At 45.1% G+C, this 18,800-nt stretch overlaps 1 protein-coding gene across 1 annotated transcript in view; it reads left to right on the forward strand.

Annotated features, from left to right (window-relative positions):
• hcn4 (hyperpolarization activated cyclic nucleotide-gated potassium channel 4) overlaps positions 1 to 18,800 on the forward strand; it is a 96,374-nt gene that overhangs the window by 57,103 nt on the left and 20,471 nt on the right. The window contains exons 5-6 of the mRNA XM_048263719.1: positions 12,611 to 12,757; positions 13,505 to 13,745. Coding sequence (XP_048119676.1) covers positions 12,611 to 12,757; positions 13,505 to 13,745 — 388 coding nt within the window. The remainder of the gene's footprint in view (positions 1 to 12,610; positions 12,758 to 13,504; positions 13,746 to 18,800) is intronic.

The following is an 18,800-nucleotide window of genomic DNA, read 5'->3' on the forward strand; positions in this document are numbered from 1 at the left end:
GTGGGATTGGATCAGGCAATGTGAGAAAAAGGATGAGAGAAAGAGAGAAGTATAGCTACCGATGACGATACCCTGGTGCTATGAGTATTCTTTGTGTGCCGGTTTAGATCTCGTTTACTTGTTTGTTTTGTTGTCGTTTTGTTGTTGTTGTTGTTGTTGATTGTAATATAATGCTTTTTTGAGAAGAATGGCATGACAAGGGAAAAAGAGATGAGGAAAATCGTGATATAGCTATGAAGAGACGCTGTGCACTCTGAACACGTTATGTTTATCATGTTGTTGTTGTTGTTGTTGATGTTTTGAAGCCTTCATCCTGGTTCATTTGGATGGTTGCCTGGGGGTGAGAGCAGCCCAGGTGCTTTTACAGACTGTCCTCACTGGGCCTGAGCAACCTTCACCTCCCCTTTTTTTCTCTCTCTCCCTCTCTCCTTCTATTCTTCCCTCTGACTCTATCATTCCCCCCTCCCTTTCCATCTCTCCATCCCTCTGATCCTGAGCAAGTGTCACCCCTCCCTCTGACTTTTCCTCTGTCTCTCTTTTTCTCTACTCTTCACCTCTATCCATTTTTCTCCCTCCCATGTTCCCCTTAGCATGTTCTTACATACCCTACCTTGACCTTGACCTCTTTATTTATCTCTCCATCTCCATCTCTTTCCCGTGTTTCTCCCTGAACTTGTCCTAAACTATCATGTTCAACTGCCTCCATTTCTCTTTTCTCTATCCCCTTCCTTTTATTATTTTCCTCACTCTATACCTCTCTCTCAATCTACATTGCTCCCCTATTCCCCCTCTCTCTCTCATTCTACTGTATCCTTCCTTCCTCTCTCTCCCTTCACCTCTCTCTCTATCTATCCCTCTTCCTCCTCCCTCTCCCCCTCTGTCTTCCTTCACTTCTCTCGTTCATTCTCCACCCCATTTTTCATGTGCCAACCTACTGTATTTGGAGGTGTGAGTGTTCTGAGGACATTTGCCAATTTCCCAGTGGAATCCTCGACCTCCTTACAGGCGTGTCCAGACCTGTGCCGCACAAACAGAATTACATCCACCAGATTGGGGGCAGAGTTGCCATGTCCTTTTTCCCCATCATAATTGCACACTTGCCTGCCTGCCAGCCTGCCTGTCTAGTGTGTCTGTCTCCTCTCTCTCTCTCTCACACACACACACACATCTGCACTTACACACTTGCAGTGGAAGAGAGTAGACGTAACCACTTATTTGTCTAACGACGCAATGTTATGAAATCAGGAGGAAACATCATAGAGAGTGAGAGAGATTGAGAGAGAGGGAGGAGTAAGGGTGAAAGAGAGTGAGAAGGACCTCAGATCTGACACCTCTGGTGAGTGTGCAGTCTTCCCCTCTCCGTCATCATGATGTTCCTCTAATGTTAGCTGACTCGCTTGTTTAGAGACATGCATACTATGAAGAAAGCATGTATGCACAACACACACACAGACACACACACATACTGTCACACACACAAATACACTTTCTCTCACACACATAAAGGCATACGCACATGAACAAACACAAACACAAACACACCCACATACATACACACACACACATTCACACAAATAACACACACTAACACGCGCACACACACACACAGAGGCATACACACAGACAGACAGACAGACACACACTCACACACACACACACACACACATGCACACACACACACACACACACACACACACACACACACACACACACAGAACCATGCTGTTCTCTGCTCCATGGGAGAGTGCAAACGCTGAGTCACCGGCCAGACGCCTTCGCATCTCTCTGGTGTCCGGCGCACCGCGTCATCGGGCTTATGGAGGTCACTGTTTCTCTCCCGCTCTGACACTGGCCTAATGGCGCACACCGTGACCCAGCCTCCGCCGGACCCTGGCTGCAAAAAGAAAAGAGCTTTCAACTGTGTGCAGCAGAGAAAAAGAGAGAGAGAAAGAGAAAGAGAGAGAGAAAGAGAGAGAGAGAGAGAAAGAGAGAGAGAAAGAGAAAGAGAGAGAGAGAGAGAAAGAGAGAAAGAGAGAGAGACAGGGAAAGAAAAGTAGCAGATTTTCTGATGTCATAGTCAAGACACTGACTAAGACTAAGGCCTTAGTAGTCCCAGAATTATTGCTACATAACATCTGGTGCAGAGCTTGAGCTACATTCAAGTGTCTATGTTTTATCGAGTTGAAGGAAGATAGTATTTAGCAGGGATCGTTCAGGGTGGCAAGTCAACACTTTTCATAGGATTGTGTGTAGATAGCACGAATGGTCTATGCAGTATAAGAATGGCGATAAAAGATGTGACATGAAAATACACGCACAAGAGAGATGATGTCAACAGGTTTGAGTATCCCGTGTGCAATATTTTTTTTTTTATTTGTTCATTTGCTGTGGTGTACCCAACGGAGCTGCAGAGAGAAAACAGGGGAATCCCATGAGGTCGGCCTGTTGCATAAGCAGCGTGCTGCAACACGCCAGCCCTGAGTGGCTTTAGCCGTTAATGTCATTGGTGCAGGGCAGCCCCTCCCCTGTAGAGCTCTAATTAACACTTGGCAATTAAGCAGAGCTCCTCATGGGATTGATTTATGGCAGTCCTAAAGCTGATTACTCCAAGGTGATGACCATGTTCGAAAACCCTTCTTTCCTTCTCTTCTTCCGCCTCTTCTCTCTCTCTCTCTCTCTCTCTCTCTCTCTCTCACACACCTTCTCTTCTCCCCTCTCCTTCTTTCTCTCCCTCCCTCCATCCTCTCTCTCTCTCTCCTGTCTCTTTCTGCTGTCTGCTCTCGGTATCTGCCCCCCCCACCCGACACACACACACTTTGTTTGATTCCCTCTCTCCACTCCTGATTCCCTAATCAAATAACCCAATGAGATACTCTCCTCCTCACATCCTTGCCAGAAGTGCTTCAGACACTTTTACAAAAACACCCCGCTATGTTGCAGCTTGACTGCATTAAGGCAGGGCTGGTTTGGGGCGACGGACCATGTTTCCAATACAATCAACCCGGGACATTTCCGCCGACAACTTGAGCTGCTTTGAATCCTGACTCAGGCACAGAAGTTGGAGAGTTTCTTATTAGCCGCTGCCTGGCTGATGGCAGTAAGCTGAAGGGTGTTAGATGCTGTTATCCACAGCTAAAGAGAACTTTCTGCTGAGTGGCTTCCGCCTGAAATTTGTTCCCCTCGTGTGAACTCTATCACCTCCTCGGGAGATCATCAAACCCGGCTCATCAAACCGGGCTGACATTTTTATTTAATTCTGAGAGAGGTAGAGGAAGAGGCAGAAGAAAAGAAAGAAAGATGAATGAATGAATGAATTTGGGGCAGCCGTGGCCTACTGGTTAGCGCTTCGGACTTACTGGAACCGGTTAGCGATTCGGACTTACCGTAACCGTAACCGTAAACGGAGGGTTGCCGGTTCGAACCCCGACCAGTAGGCATGGCTGAAGTGCCCTTGAGCAAGGCACCTGACCCCTCACTGCTCCCCGAGCGCCGCTGTTGTTGCAGGCAGCTCACTGCGCCGGGATTAGTGTGTGCTTCACCTCACTGTGTGTTCACTGTGTGCTGAGTGTGTTTCACTAATTCACGGATTGGGATAAATGCAGAGACCAGTTTGTGTGAACATTCAGTTAATACTTTTATAAGACATGTAAGTTACAAATCAATGCCAAAATGGCTGTATTTTACGCTAAATGCTATCAAAATTGTTTTCCTGTGATACTTCGGAAATGGTCTCGTACACTGCTGCATGACTGCCTGATTGGAATGCAAACCGGAAGCTTCTGAGCTGAGCTAGGATGGATTTGATGGATCTGAGGGCACTTGATGTAAATGCTCCAAAGGATGTTTTTAGCACGGGTAGGATACTAATCTACCTGCATGCACTGGCTAGAAAAGAATGTGCTATGCCCGGCGATGGTATGGCTACCTTACTATAGGTGCATCGGGCTTTTATGTAATGCAAATGAATGCAAGTGAATAGGAGCATGCTACTGCGCAGGTTACCCCTTGCCAGTCGGGGTTATATCTGTTCAGGTCAGTGGAGGAAAGCCTTGAAGCAGTAACTCTGGGAGTGTTTGGCTCCAGCCAGGAAGAAGTGCTGTACTCGACTGGGACGTGATTGGGCGATCAAATCAAATCTCTGTCAGTGGCTCGCGTGTCACGGAGAGAGGGGAGAGAAAAGAAGATGCCCAGAGGAGATTTTCTGCCAGGGAGACAGCAGCCAGCCTCCTGCTGAGGTCAGCGAACAGCCTCTGCCCCCCCAACCCCCCTCGCCGTGACTCACTACAACTTCGCGCTCGCTCCTAAAACTCAACAGCAAACACAGTTTGACTATCTATTGTCCTTGGAAGTCTTAACAGACTGACCTCTAAAAGGTGCAGCCCTTGATTATAATCGGTCACATGTTTTTTGTGAATTGTGTGTGTGTGTGTGTGTGTGTGTGTGTGTGTGAGTGAGTGTGCATCGAGTGTGTGTATGTCTGTTGAGTGTGTGTGTGTGTGTGTGTGTTTGTGCACCCCTGGCTCTGTAAATGGGAAACAAACATAGTGGCACAGACCAGTTCATACACAAGGGAGGCGGATAATTTGTTTTGCTGCTGAGCTCAAATATCAACAACCTTTTTTGCTAGAATTGATGGCTACACCTTTAAAGAACTCACGAGAGCATCTTACAGTATCCTCTGTGATTTGTGTTTGAGGGTTGCTTTTTCTACTGGCCTGACAAACCCTCCTGGGTGTCTTATTTTTGGTTTGTTGTTCTCCCATACCCTCTGGCATGGGGCTGTTTTTTATTCCTCTGTTTGCAGCACTGCTGTAGCCACTCCAACCAAGCCCGTCATTTTGCAGATTATCAGCTCTCAATAACTCTGTAATCAGGGGCTCCCTCCAAATCCAAACACCCAAGCTGCTTTAAGACCATGTCAAAAATATGCAAGCAGCAGTCAGAAGATGGTGTGAGGATACGTATATGTGTGTGTGTGTGTGTGTGTGTGTGTGTGTGTGTGTGTGTTTGTAAGAGAGAGAGAGAGAGAAAGAGGTAAAGAGATATGCTGAAGACTGAAGGTGGTTTCTTCTGCGACACCCGCTGAATGAAAGCAAATATTCAAAGCAATAATTAGCAAAGTGTGTTCTTTGTCAAACCTCTCTGTCACTCTCACATAGAGGGGATAGGATGTGTGAGAGAGAGAGAGAGAGGAAGGGAGGGGAGAGAGGTGGTGAAGGAAAAATAAATGTTTAGAAATTATAATTAAGTGCCTGACATCTCTTTTGGCACATAAATTATTCATGAATTATTTGGGTATGAATTTGCATCAAGCGATAGAGAGAGAGAGTGAATAAGAGAGAGAGAGGAGAAAGGAGGGAGAGAGGTACACGAGAGAGGCTGGTGCTGCTGGTGCTAATAAGGCAAAGATAGACAGATATAAGAGAGAGAGAGAGGAGGGCAGAATGATTGACATTTGGAGAGAGCATATGGTGGGTTAAATCGGATGAAATAAAGGAATAGAGAGAGGTAGGAGGTAGGAGGAAATGCATGGAAAGCAGTATTGAAAACAGTTCTATCATGATGGTTAGCTCTCAAGATCTTGGTATGGAGTGCTGAATTGACTGTCACTTCCACCAGACAAAAGGGAAGTTCTCTGAGAGTTGGTCACTTGCTTAATCACTGACTATGATGATGATGATGAAGAGGAGAAAGATGATGATGACTACAGCGATGATGATGATGATGATGATGATGATGATGATAATGACAGTGATGATGATTCCTCTTAGTGAAGGTTGCAGAGGTGGACAGGGATAGCAGCTGTGTGCTAGATGTTATCTACCACATGGCTTGCTGATCCGCTACGGTAATCCTTCCCCCTAGGACGTGTTTCCTAAGACAAGGTTCCTCCCCACTCCCAATCACAGAGAAAAAAAGAGAGAGAGAGAGAACAACAGAAAAAGAGAGACAGAGAGAGAGAGAGAGAGAGAAAAAGAGCAGCAAGGTGATTAATCAGAGCCAAATCCCTGGCGAGGTAGTGAAAGAACGTGGGAGCAAGCGGGAGTCGACTCGTACTCGAGGTGAGGCGAGCTGAGGAGAGGAGAGGAGAGGAGAGGATGGGGGCATTATCTTTAAAGCCGATATTTGTTCACTTGGATAATGCCCTTTCATGCTGGCAGAATGAAATTGTAATGCGGCCCAGAGCGAGAGGGAGAGAAGGCGGCACAGGGAGGAGATGGCACCCGCGGGAGAGTGGTGGCCCTGTGCACACTGGAGGTTAGGGAAAACACAGCACTGCAAACGTGTGTGTGTGTGTGTGTGTGTGTGTGTGTTTAGCCTCAGAGTGTAGAACAAGCTTTTATTTGGGCCATCCTGGTTCAGGTTTAAATCAGAAAGCGATCCCCTAGCCTCAGAGAGATTTTAATGTTTTTTTTATTGAATCAGGCCTCTAGATAAGAGCTAGATAAGAGATAGAGAAGATGGCTTAGCCTACGGCCAGGTTTATAATACTCCTCTTAGTTGCTCGGGGGGAAGAATGTCTGACGCGGTCTTTCTTCCTTTCAATTTCTTTTTCTTCTCTTTCTGCCTCTCACATATTCCCACTGATTCACACTTTTGTTTATTCATTCAAATATTGATTCTGACTGCAGTGCTTGGCTCAGTTCAAATTGTTCAGTAGGATTGTTTTATTTATTTATTTATTTTTATTTATTTTTTTCACATGCACTCTCACTGTGTGTGTGTGTGTGTGTGTGTGTGTGTGTGTGTGTGTGTGTGTGTGTGTGTGCGTGTGTGTGTGTGTGCTTTTGTGTGCATGTCTGTGCATGTGAGTGTTTGAGTGTGTGTGTGCATGCACATGTGTATAGAAGAGGGCATTTGCAGGTGTGTGTATGTGTATACAGTATATATATATATATATATACAGTACAGTATGTGTGTGTTTGTGTATTTGTGTGTGTGTGTGTGTGTGTGTGTGTCCATGCATGTGTGTGTTTGTGAGAAAGACATGAGTAACTTTGCAGGTGAGCAGTTATGCTGGACCGTTCAGTCTCTTTGGCATGCACAACCAAAGATGCTGCACTGTCTGTCATTCAGAACAGCGGAAAAATTATGAGAGAAAGAGAGAGAGAGAGAAAGAGAGAGAATTTTAATTTTACAAAAACTTTATTACATCAAATAAATATAACATTACACAGTTGAAATCACAGCTAGCAAAAAGTAGAAGAAAAAAAGGTGAACGAAAATAAATAGATACTAAAAACAAATGCAGTATCCTCTTATGATACAAGTCTAAAGGGCAGTTCATCATTCATTATGAAACATAATGCGCTATTCACTAGTTCACATTCCTGAATTTGCACAAACATAAAGCATAATACATAACATCATAATAGAAGAGCAAGTTTGGCGAGGTCTCTGGCCATGGTCCTGAAAGGCATTGCGGAATCGTGCCGGAGTTGACTGCGCAGGCAGGAGTCGGGCAGGATTCCGCCATACACCCCCTTGATCTTTAGCTTATGGAAGACGGGAGGCGTAAGGGAAGGTGGTGGGTTGTGAGCAAAATCACACTGATGCTGCAACTTCGGCAGGTAGAATAAATAGCCTGACTAATTGAAGAAGGAGGCGTGGCAAATTCCGTCATGTTCCTCCCGAACTTCCGTTTGTAAACGCCATGTACAGTTTTTCTCAGTCGCTTTGGTGCTCACATCACTATTAACATTTGCACAGCAGTTAGTGCATTTCTCAAAACAATTAGTGCAAACTGCAAAACTTAGTGGATGACCTGCAAAAGCACGTCACTTGCTCAAAATGGATAGTCCATTCCTCAAAAGCAGGTAGTTATGTCAATGAAACTGTCAGTGTCATCAAAATGAAAAGTCTTGACACCATCGTTTATGAACAAGATAGTCAAATGGCTTTGTCATGTTTTCATTATGACAGTTCTCTCAGTGTTTTCCAATGCAAAAAAAAGGCCAGAACTCGGTGACACTACCTGAACATGCTCAAGACAGCACTATACAGTACTTGTACAGCCATTTGAAAACTACAGTAAAGTTACACATTGCTGTAGTTAGGGGAGTAAGTGAGTACAAGACACTGAATACGTCATTTTTTACTGTATGCTCTTTGAAATTCTACAGCATTGTGACAGAATTTGATAACTAGTTCAACAATTTTGTATGTAATGACTCAAGCAATGAAATGAAGACTATTAGTTTTATTGGGAACGACTATTCAGCATCCATAAGTATACTTAATTTTGACTGACATGACATAAGCAAATGAAAATGTTAAAAAACAGCAGAGAATTGTGTGAAAGCAACTGATACATGTCCAAAAGCATTTGCAATTTGTTCCGAGAAAGGAGAAATTGCTACTATAATGTGCACAAATGATTAAATGTTGTGGAGATTGAACTAATAGTTATGAGAATTTTCATTCTGATCTGAAAAAAGCACCAAAGCGACTGAGAAAAACTGTAAAGCACCAAATATTTTCAAAGGCTGCAAGGTTACATATAGACTATGAATCATAAATCCATTTGAATTCTTGAATGTATTAGTCTTAGTAGAACAATCACAGCATCATAGTCACAGTCCTGTTCTATTCCATTTTTTCTACAAATGTAGACAGCCATTTTTGCATTACTTAAAATGTAATCAATTGTGCCTTTGAGCTATTCTTCTTATAATACTTAAAACCAAAAAACATTGATCAAAAGCTTGAACAAGTCTTCCCAAAAAGTCAAAAAGAGGACATATCCTCAAGCAGAGAGAGAGAGGGAGAGAGAGAGGGAACATGAGCTGAGTTAAGACCATCGTGAGACAGGTTAGTTTTACCTACTGATGATGTGTTGTTGCAATGGTAATCCTAATCTGAATGAGAGGAACCGGAGAGAGAGAGAGAGTGAGAGAGAGAGAAAGAGAGAGAGAGATAGAGAGAGAATGAGAGAGAGAACCAGACACTGTTTCTTGTGCATAGCAAAGACAGATGACAGTAGACAGGGAAGGAGACAAAGGCTATCTGGACAGACAGTGACAGAAACAGTATGTACGGTAACCTGCACAGTAAAAAGAGATTGTGAAGAAAGAGGGACAACTGGATGAAAGCTTCTGAAATCAGAATGACAGAAAAAGGAAAGTGAGTTTTGGATGATCTGTGCAGCTGACAGACTGAAGAGGAGAAAGAGTGATAGACAGACAGACAGACAAAAAGACAGGCAGACAGGTAAACAGACAGGCAGACAAACAGGTAGACAGACAGGCAGATAGACAGATATAAAGGCAGACATACAGATGAAGATTTTGAGGACCGAGAGAGGATACTTGTCTATTGCTTCTGCTTCTTATTTGATTACCCACCCCTCCTCTCAAATCCTATCTCCCTGACGTATGTGTGTGCGTCAGCAAAGCTATTGCTATGCCACACACACACACACACACACACACACACACACACACACACACACACACAGTCGTGCCGACTGACCCTTGCTGACTGGACAGGCCCTGTGATGCGGGCAGCCATGTTCCCTCAGGCACCACCACGGGCAGCTTATCATAGGGTCCTACTACTCAGGGAGCTGGTCCACTCGCTGTCTCATTAGTGCAGTCTCCCTAGAGGTAACAGGTTTCTCTCTGTCAGAAAGAGAGAGAGAGAGAAAGAGAAAGAAGCATACAGTAGGGAGAGAAAGAGGCTTGTCCTTATCCCGGGTGAGACTCCAAACAAGTAGGAAACAGAATGATAGAGAGAGGAGAAAAAGGTACAGAAAAAAAAGAAAAAGTATATAAAGGAGAGAAATCTCCCTTCTTTTCTTTCTCTCTCACTCCCACTCTATCCCCTGTCTGTATTTCTCTGCGGGCATGTCTTTTCACAGGCCATTCGGGGAGCAGTACTGCCTTCTGCCCATTCTTAATGCCCGAATGTCAGGAAGCTTTAGTGTCATAAATGTCCAGCTTGAAGTGTCTTGGGTCTTAAACCAGACCCATTCCCGATAATAATGGAAGACAAACAGAACCAAAAGAACTGCTGGAGAGTGGAATGACAAATGATAATGTACTGTTGATCAAAGGGATGTGTGCTATAAAGGGATGATAATTACTGTAACCTTAGCTGTACTCTACGTGGGGGAAAAGACTTGGGATGCAGGTGGTGTTTCACGTGCAGAAGGTCAGTGATGATTCTACGTGCAGTTACTTCTTATTTCGACCAGCTTTGATCTGCTGCTCTGTTAGGGAGAGAGATTGTGTTGTCAGACATATACTGTAGTATGGGCACGCTTAGACACACACACACACACACACACACACACACACACACACACACACACACACACACACACACACACACACACACACACACACACATACGCTCACACACACACATGCATACCAACACACAAACACACACACATACACGCTCCCACACAGATGTAATCACACACACACACACACACACAACACACACACACACACACACACACACACACACACACACACACACACACACACACACACAGTGTGTGCTGGTGTCTCTGTGGAGACTGTACAGCCTGCAGCAGCCCATTTTAAGGCTTTTTCATGTGAACCTTGTGATTGCAAATATTAACACAAGCACCTCAAGGCCTAATGCGTGACAGGCTCCCCTCGACAACCTCTGTCTATATTTCACCTCGGTTGTTCATCATCATCATCCTCAATCCCCACAGGCTGACTTATTATTTCTCTTTTACACCACGTTGTCTTTTTCAAGGCATGCACAGAATGCGGTTTTTCATCTTCGCTTTTCTAAGTGGAGAAGCTTAATTCACTCTTTCATTTCCACTCATTCTGTCGTTCTCTCGTTCCCTGTGTCTCGTTCTGTCCCTCCCCCCACGCTCAAGGAGGTTGCGCAAGAGCCCTTCCCTGTTTGCCGAGCCGACTTTTCACACTCCTCTCTGGGGTTCTACAAAAGAGGAAGCAGAAGAATCGGGAAAAAGGGAGAAAAAGACCCCACCTCTTTTTCTCTTTTCATCTTTTTCCTCTCATCTTCTCTCTCTCTCTCTCTCTCTCTCGTGAACATGAGTGTGTGCTTTAATTTGCTGCGGCACCTTTGTCGCTTCTCATGTGGCTTGGTAATTCTTCCGGAAAACTCCGGAGTGTCACTAAATAATTTGTTTCCAATGTGCGGTGACACACAAATTATGCAGCTGTGTGCATATGGTTGTATATGTGTGTGTATGTGTGTGTGTGTGTGTGTGTGTGTGTGTCTTGATATATGTTTATGTATGATAAATGATGTATGTATATTGTGTTAATATTCTATAATATCCTTCAGCATTGCTGATGGAGGGAAAGGGGACAGGGTTAAACCTGGATCAAGTGGTTGAATTACAACACTGGTATGCCCAGCCTGCGAAACGAAACAACATAGTGACAATGACACAATGGGCTGTTTATCTTTCTCCCCATTTTAACATAATAATCATTATGCTGAATGACATCCATTAGTTGAACTACAGTTACAGCAGATGTGCCTCTATGGGTATTATTGAATGCCTTTTATCCCTTTCCAGTCCGGGAGCTATTGTTCAGGAACTGTAAACCTTGAATAGCCGTCACACTGCCGTATATGCATAAATCCTGATTAGTGCCTTGCACATTTCTATGGTATCGCGCCACAAACAATAACAGTACAACAGCAGTGTCCGTAACCGTTTGTGGGTGTTGCCTGTCATCAGCTCCTGCTGCTTAATTCTAATTAGCATGTCAGTTTCAGGAAATAATAGACATACTGTACAGACATACATTGAGAGGATACTTGCTTATTGGTACGATTCTGTAAGTAATGATATTTCAAATACTGTCAAGCTATAAAATATATAAACCAGATAAAAACAATAAAGTACTATACATAGAGTAATATAATAAACAAGTAAGTCCACAAGAAAACTTGATTAATCATAGAGCAACCTCAGACTGACTTAAACACAGTTAAAAGCACAACCTCACACTGACGTAAAGTGCACTATTAAGGGCATGACACCAAATACATTAAAAACAGAAAACCAGCAGTTAGAAATATATTTAATTTAGTTCTGAAAGACTTAAAGCAGACAAAACAGATATAAAAGGGGACGTTAATCCATATTTTAAGTCGAACAACAGTAAAAGCTTGATTACCATTAGATATAACATTGGACTAAGGTAAAACCAGGAACAGTGAATTGGAGTAGGATATTTCAGATATAGGCAGGACTCACACCATTCACAGTTTACAAAACAGTACATTCTTAAACCAAATCAATAAGCCCTAAACAGGTGTGATATGATCAAACGTAAAGGTCTAGCTGCCACATTGATATACAGTTTGTGAAGTGAGACTAGGATAATACCTGAAAACAGTGCATTACAATAGACCAGCGTCATTAAACTCCAGGACGCTGTTACCCAACCAGATCTTTATAACAACCAGGCATGGAGTTGTTGTTCTGATACAAGACCTTAGTACAGAACAGCGCCTGTCAGGAATTCAGTTTATGTTTAGGCTACTATGCTACATCTACAAGTCCTATATGATTACTCATAAAAGTTCATTGCACAAGCTCCTGGGAGAGAGTACCCATTTGTCTGTCCTTGTCTTCCTACAGTACAAGCAGGTGGAACAGTACATGTCCTTCCACAAGCTTCCGGCGGACATGAGACAGCGTATCCATGACTACTACGAGCATCGCTACCAGGGCAAGATGTTTGACGAGGAGAGCATCCTAGGGGAACTGAACGAGCCACTGAGAGAGGTGAGTGGAGGACCAGAGTGATAGACTGAGGTGCTGTTCTGTCCATCTAAACCTCAGTGTAAAATCAAAAGGGTCAAATCTGAAGCTAAACAAATGGGTCTGATTTCCTGTTCATTTGTTTATTCAAATACTGTTTTATTTCCAGTATGATTGAATGAATAGTTCATTCATGAAAATATACCTCTTTTAAAATTTAGAAAAATTGGAATTGCCGGTCTCATTCTCAGTCTAATAGAGATGCTATAATTCCGCAGCACACATTCTTTATACTGTGGCAGTAGGGAAGACAAGGGCACAGGCGGCCCATTTCTTAATGAGTACAGATAATGATAGATGGTACTCACTCTGCAGAACTAGATGTTAGAACAATACTTTTTTTGTTATAGTAAGTTGTGACAAAGAGCTCTCAATGTTCTTTACAGAAAAGTATAATATCTAGAATAATGAGTGAATAGAACTAGCACTATAGGGGGCTGACAGTCTCCCCAGCAAATGTGCAGAGAAAACATTCACTCCTCAGGAAGCTGCTTTGCATAATTAGAGTGGAAAGCGATGAGATGTGTAATGTTTTCATAATGAAAGCCGATGTTTTGTGTTCCTCTGATCTGCCACAAACACTGAAAGGGTAGCATGATTTAACAGCTTTAGCTCTTTTGAGTGGTTCCTGGTGGGTTGACCTCTCTCTATCCCTTTCTCCTTCACCTCTCTCTACCCCCCCTCTCTCTCTGTCCTCCTCTCCCACTGCAGGAGATCATCAATTTCAACTGTCGGAAGTTGGTGGCCTCGATGCCTCTGTTTGCCAACGCGGATCCCAACTTTGTGACCTCCATGCTGACCAAACTGCGCTTCGAGGTCTTCCAGCCGGGCGATTACATCATCCGCGAGGGCACCATCGGCAAGAAGATGTACTTCATCCAGCACGGGGTGGTCAGCGTGCTCACCAAGGGCAACAAGGAGACTAAACTTTCGGACGGATCCTACTTTGGAGGTAGGACAGAGGGCCAGCAAGGGCCTCAGCGGAGTGCCCAGAGTCTGAGCACTGCAGCTAGTGTGGTGCCGCAGCATTGCTCACAATACTGTAGGTAGTCTGACCTTGCTTGTGTACCAGGCATGTGCACACACACACACACACACACATGCATACACACACACACACATACACACACACACACACACACACACACACACACACACACACTCACACACACACACACACACACACACACCACATGCATACACACACACACACACACACACACACACACACACACACACACACACACACACACTCACACTCACACACTCACACACTCACACACGCACACACACACACACACACACACACACACACACCATGCTCTAGAACGTAAAGCTTCTTTTCCCCAGTTTTAATATTTATAATGGGAGCTTGGATGGAACAACAACAGGAGAAATTAGCTCTTTAATAGGTCAGGCAACACAGCTGTTTGCCTTTGATAGGTGTCGTTGTGTGCTGCCAGCAGCTTTAAATGAAATAAGTATTGGGTTGTTGTCACCGTGGTCATTTCTTCTTCTTTTTTTAGTCCAACACTGTTAGCAAAGATTCTCATCCAACTTTGATGTGGCAGGTAACACCAGAGATCATAGTACAGCTCCAACCATTTCCACAGTTTTAAGTCTTCTCATTTTGTCGGTGAATAATTTATGTAGAGTATATAGAGAGTGTTGTTTCCTATTGCGACACAGACACACACACGCACACCGATACACAGACATTCACTCCCCTGAGAATACACAGCTCTGTGTTTCTTTTCACGATCTTCAAGATCTCTGTCACAAATTAAGATCACTGCAAGGATGAGGATCATTCAAAATGCATGATTCCCCTCTGAGTGTGTGTGTGTGTGTGTGTGTGTGTCACTCTGTGTGTGTGTGTGTGTGTGTGTGTGTGCGCATGGCAATCAGTCTCAGCGTTCTCCAGATGATCTCTCTGCCCATATGCCTGCATTTAGCATCCTCATCACGGTGAAGCCCTCCCTGGCTTACCCTTGTGCCTTCTCAGACCTCCTCCAACCCCACTCCCCCCTTCCAACCCCCCTCCCTCTGACACGTGTTTGACTTAGCGCTTGCCCTTTGCAGCAGTCGCCAAACACCAATTCATTTGGAAAGTGACAGAGTATCATTGGGAAGCCACTGGTTAAGTAATGAGGCTGTGTGTCTGCGGCGTTTAGCGGCGCGTGACCCCTCTGTCCGAACATAATTACCACTCCCGAGCCCCGGCCTGCTCCTCCGTTGCCCCCGATTCTGGGAGAGCGTGTGCCAAGTAATGGAAAGATGGCAAGCAATCTGTCTCAGACTGTGCCAAGATTAATCAACGCTCCATGCCATGCAGACCAGAGTTGTCTCCCATGTCCTGATTTTTTATTTTTTATTATTCCCTTATTTTTATTTATATCTTTGAATGTTTTCGCCTGTTTTTATTTAATGTGTTTCAGCTGCACTCCTGCCAATTGGCTCATACAAAAATCATCCGATGTTGATGCGTATTTGTGTGTTTATTTATGTGTGTATGTTTGGGTTCTGTGTGTGTGTGTGTGTGTGTGTGTGTGTGTGTGTCGCACGTGCGTGTGGCTATTTAATTTATTTTGGAATGGAGCTGGTCCTTTTTCGCATTAAGTCTAAGCCATGGGATATTCAAATATCTCCCGAGCACGTCAAAACGCGAACGGCTTTGCCTCCACTCTCCCTCTGTGCCGCGCCCCATTATCCGCCAACTATTCCTGGCACCGAGTCCCACTCCTGCTTCCACATCCCGCATCCAGCTTCTGCATCCAGCTCCAGCTCCAGTTCAGCTGGAGAGGCGCTGAGTTAGCTTACCGTGTGTGTGTGCCCGCTGCTGCGGAGAATTCGTTACCAAACATGAGTTAGCCACTCATGAAATTAATTTGTGTAACGGAGGCAGCACACCGGCGTGTAACACCTCTCCTCTCGGAGAGGCATGCCAAGCTCCCACACACACACACACACACACACACACACACATACACACACCCCACACACACCCACCGTGCCACAGGGAGAGGCTCGGTGCTCGGTGCTCGCAGCGGCTCCAAACAGGAAGTGGGGAGAGTGAGCGGCATGCAAGAGTGCACAGGAGATGGCAGATCTCAGCTGGAGTCCTACATGTCATATATGTACATATGTGTATGTGTGAGTGAGCATACGTGAGTGTGTGTATACTGTACGTGTGTGTGTGTGTGTGTGTGTGTGTGTGTGTGCTTGTGTGCCCATGTATTTATGTGAGAGCTCATTTCTGTTTGCATATTACCTTGGCCTTTGCACACAACATATGTGTGTTCAGATTAGGCATCACGGTGTGTGCACATGTGTGTGTATGGATGCACATTATATGTCAGGACTCCTCTTGGGCATACACGTTGGAGATGAGCCCCCATGCACACATTACAATGCTGTAGTGCATTAATTATAGTCGGGCATGAAATATTTACCTGGCAAATATGTGTTGTTTTCCGGACTGGGCCTGATTGCACGTTGTGCTCTCACAGCTGTCTGTGTGATGTAACATGTGCGTCAGGGCCGGACGGGGTCTGGGGAAATGTATATCTGTGTCTTTATCTATATTTAAAGGAGTCATGGATCCACTGTAGTCACTGTAGTCTCGTATCGACACACACACACACACACACACACACACACACACACACCACCCACTTCAAAGACAGCAGGAACGCACAAAGCCTATGGCAGGGCATTCAGGCCCTCACGGACTACAAGCCCGCGCCACAGAGCTGTGAGAGCAACATCCCTCTGCTCAACAACCTGAACCGCTTCTTTGCTCGCTTTGAAGCACAAAACAGCACCTGCCCACAGAAGACCCATCCCCCTCTACATGAGCAGCCCCTGTGCCTCTCTGCCGACAGCGTGAAGAGGACACTTGCTGCTATCAACACCCGTAAGGCAACAGGTCCAGACAACATCCCAGGTCGGATGCTGAAGGACTGCGCGGGGGAGCTTAAGGATGTCTTCACAGACATCTTTAACACTTCCCTGAAGCAAGCCATCGTCCCATCATGTTTCAAAGCTGCCACCATCATACCTGTGCCGAAGAAAACTGCTCCATCCTGCTTCAATGACTACCGCCCTGTGGCACTGACACCCATCATCATGAAGTGCTTTGAGCGGCTTGTCATGTCACATATCAAAGCCATTCTCCCCCCCACCCTGGACCCCTTCCAGTTTGCATACCGAGCCAAGCGGTCTACAGAGGATGCAATCTGCTCTGCCCTCCACCCAGCCCTCACCCACCTGGAAAAAAGAGACTCATATGTGAGATTGCTGTTTATAGACTTCAGTTCTGCATTCAACACCATAATACCACAACAACTCATCTGCAAACTTGACAAACTGGGACTCAGTGCCTACCTCTGCAACTGGCTACTGGACTTCCTCTGTCAGAGGCCCCAAGTAGTACGTGTTGGCAACAATACCTCAAGCAGCATCACACTGAGCACAGGGGCCCCAAGGCTGCGTGCTCAGTCCGCTGCTCTTCACCCTGCTGACGATGACTGCACTGCAACCTACAGCAACAATCACATAGTGAAATTTGCTGGCGACACAACTCTGGTGGGTCTCATCACTAAGGGCTTAACGAGACTCAATACAGGTTAGAGGTCGACCATCTGACCACGTGGTGCAGGGACAACAACCTCCTGCTGAGCGTCAGCAAGACCAAAGAGATTGTTGTTGACTTCCCGGAGAGGTCACACCCAACACCTGCCACTGACCATCGGACGGTGCTGTGGTGGGAGAGGCGAGCAGCACCAAATTCCTGGGGGTGCACATCAGTGAAGACCTCTCCTGGACCACCAACACTGCATCACTGGCGAAGAGAGCTCAGCGCCGCCTGTACTTCCCTGCGGAAACTCAGGCGAGCAAGTGCTCCACCAGCCATCATGACCACATTCTACCGAGGCACCATTGAGAGCATCCTCTCCAGCTGTATCGCTGTGTGGGGCGGAAGCTGCACTGAATACAACAGGAAAGCCCTGCAGCGCATAGTGAACACAACTGGAAGGATTATTGGTGCTTCACTCCCCTCCCTCAAGGACATTTACACCACCCACCTCATCCGCCAATATGACCAAAATTGTGAGTGATGCAAGTCACCCCGCCACAATCTGTTTGATCTACTGCCCTCTGGGAAGAGGTACAGAAGCCTGCGCTCCCGCACTACCAGACTCACCAACAGCTTCATACACCAAGCTGTAAGGATGCTGAACTCTCTCCCTCCTCTCCCCCCTCCACCCTCAGCTACATAACATCCTGGACATTGGACCAAAAATGGCCGCCTGCACTACTCCACTTGCACACTTGCACACTTGTACACTTTACAACTTGGTGTTGTTGTCCTGAAAACACAACACTTCTGCTGCTCTTACATAACTTGCACCACTATGCCACTTTCTTTCTTACTTAGGTCAAACAGAACTACCCAAGCCTTTTATTGGCCTGACTTTGCACTAGTATTTTATTGACTGTCTATGTACAATTTCAACCAAATTTTGCTGCTCTTATTTTTTCATTATTATATGTGCCCTCTTATTTACTTATTTACTTACTTTTTTGTTTACTTGAATGGTATGTTTGTCTGTGGACCTAAATTGGTAAAATATGTCTAGTCTTCACCGTGGGATAGTGAGAAACGTAATTTCGATCTCTTTGTATGTCTGGAACATGTGAAGAAATTGACAATAAAGCTGACTTTGACTTTGACTTTGACTTTGACACACACGCAGGTGCACTTGTCCCATTTATTGAATGTTATCTAGACACCACCAAGTTGTCATTGGTGTGTGTGTGCTTGAAAGAAAGGTAGAGATTGTACGTGTGTGAGAGAGTGAAACATAGACTGTGTATTGTGAATGTGTTACTGTACGTTTGACTGAAAGTCTGTTATCTTTTGTTGTTTGCTCTAATCATTGTGGTGTTAGTGAGTGTGTACTACTTCTTTTTTCATGCATGTGTGTGTTTGTGTTTGTGTATG

Source organism: Alosa alosa, chromosome 14, assembly GCF_017589495.1.
Source record: "Alosa alosa isolate M-15738 ecotype Scorff River chromosome 14, AALO_Geno_1.1, whole genome shotgun sequence".
Classification (NCBI taxonomy): Eukaryota; Metazoa; Chordata; class Actinopteri; order Clupeiformes; family Clupeidae; genus Alosa; species Alosa alosa.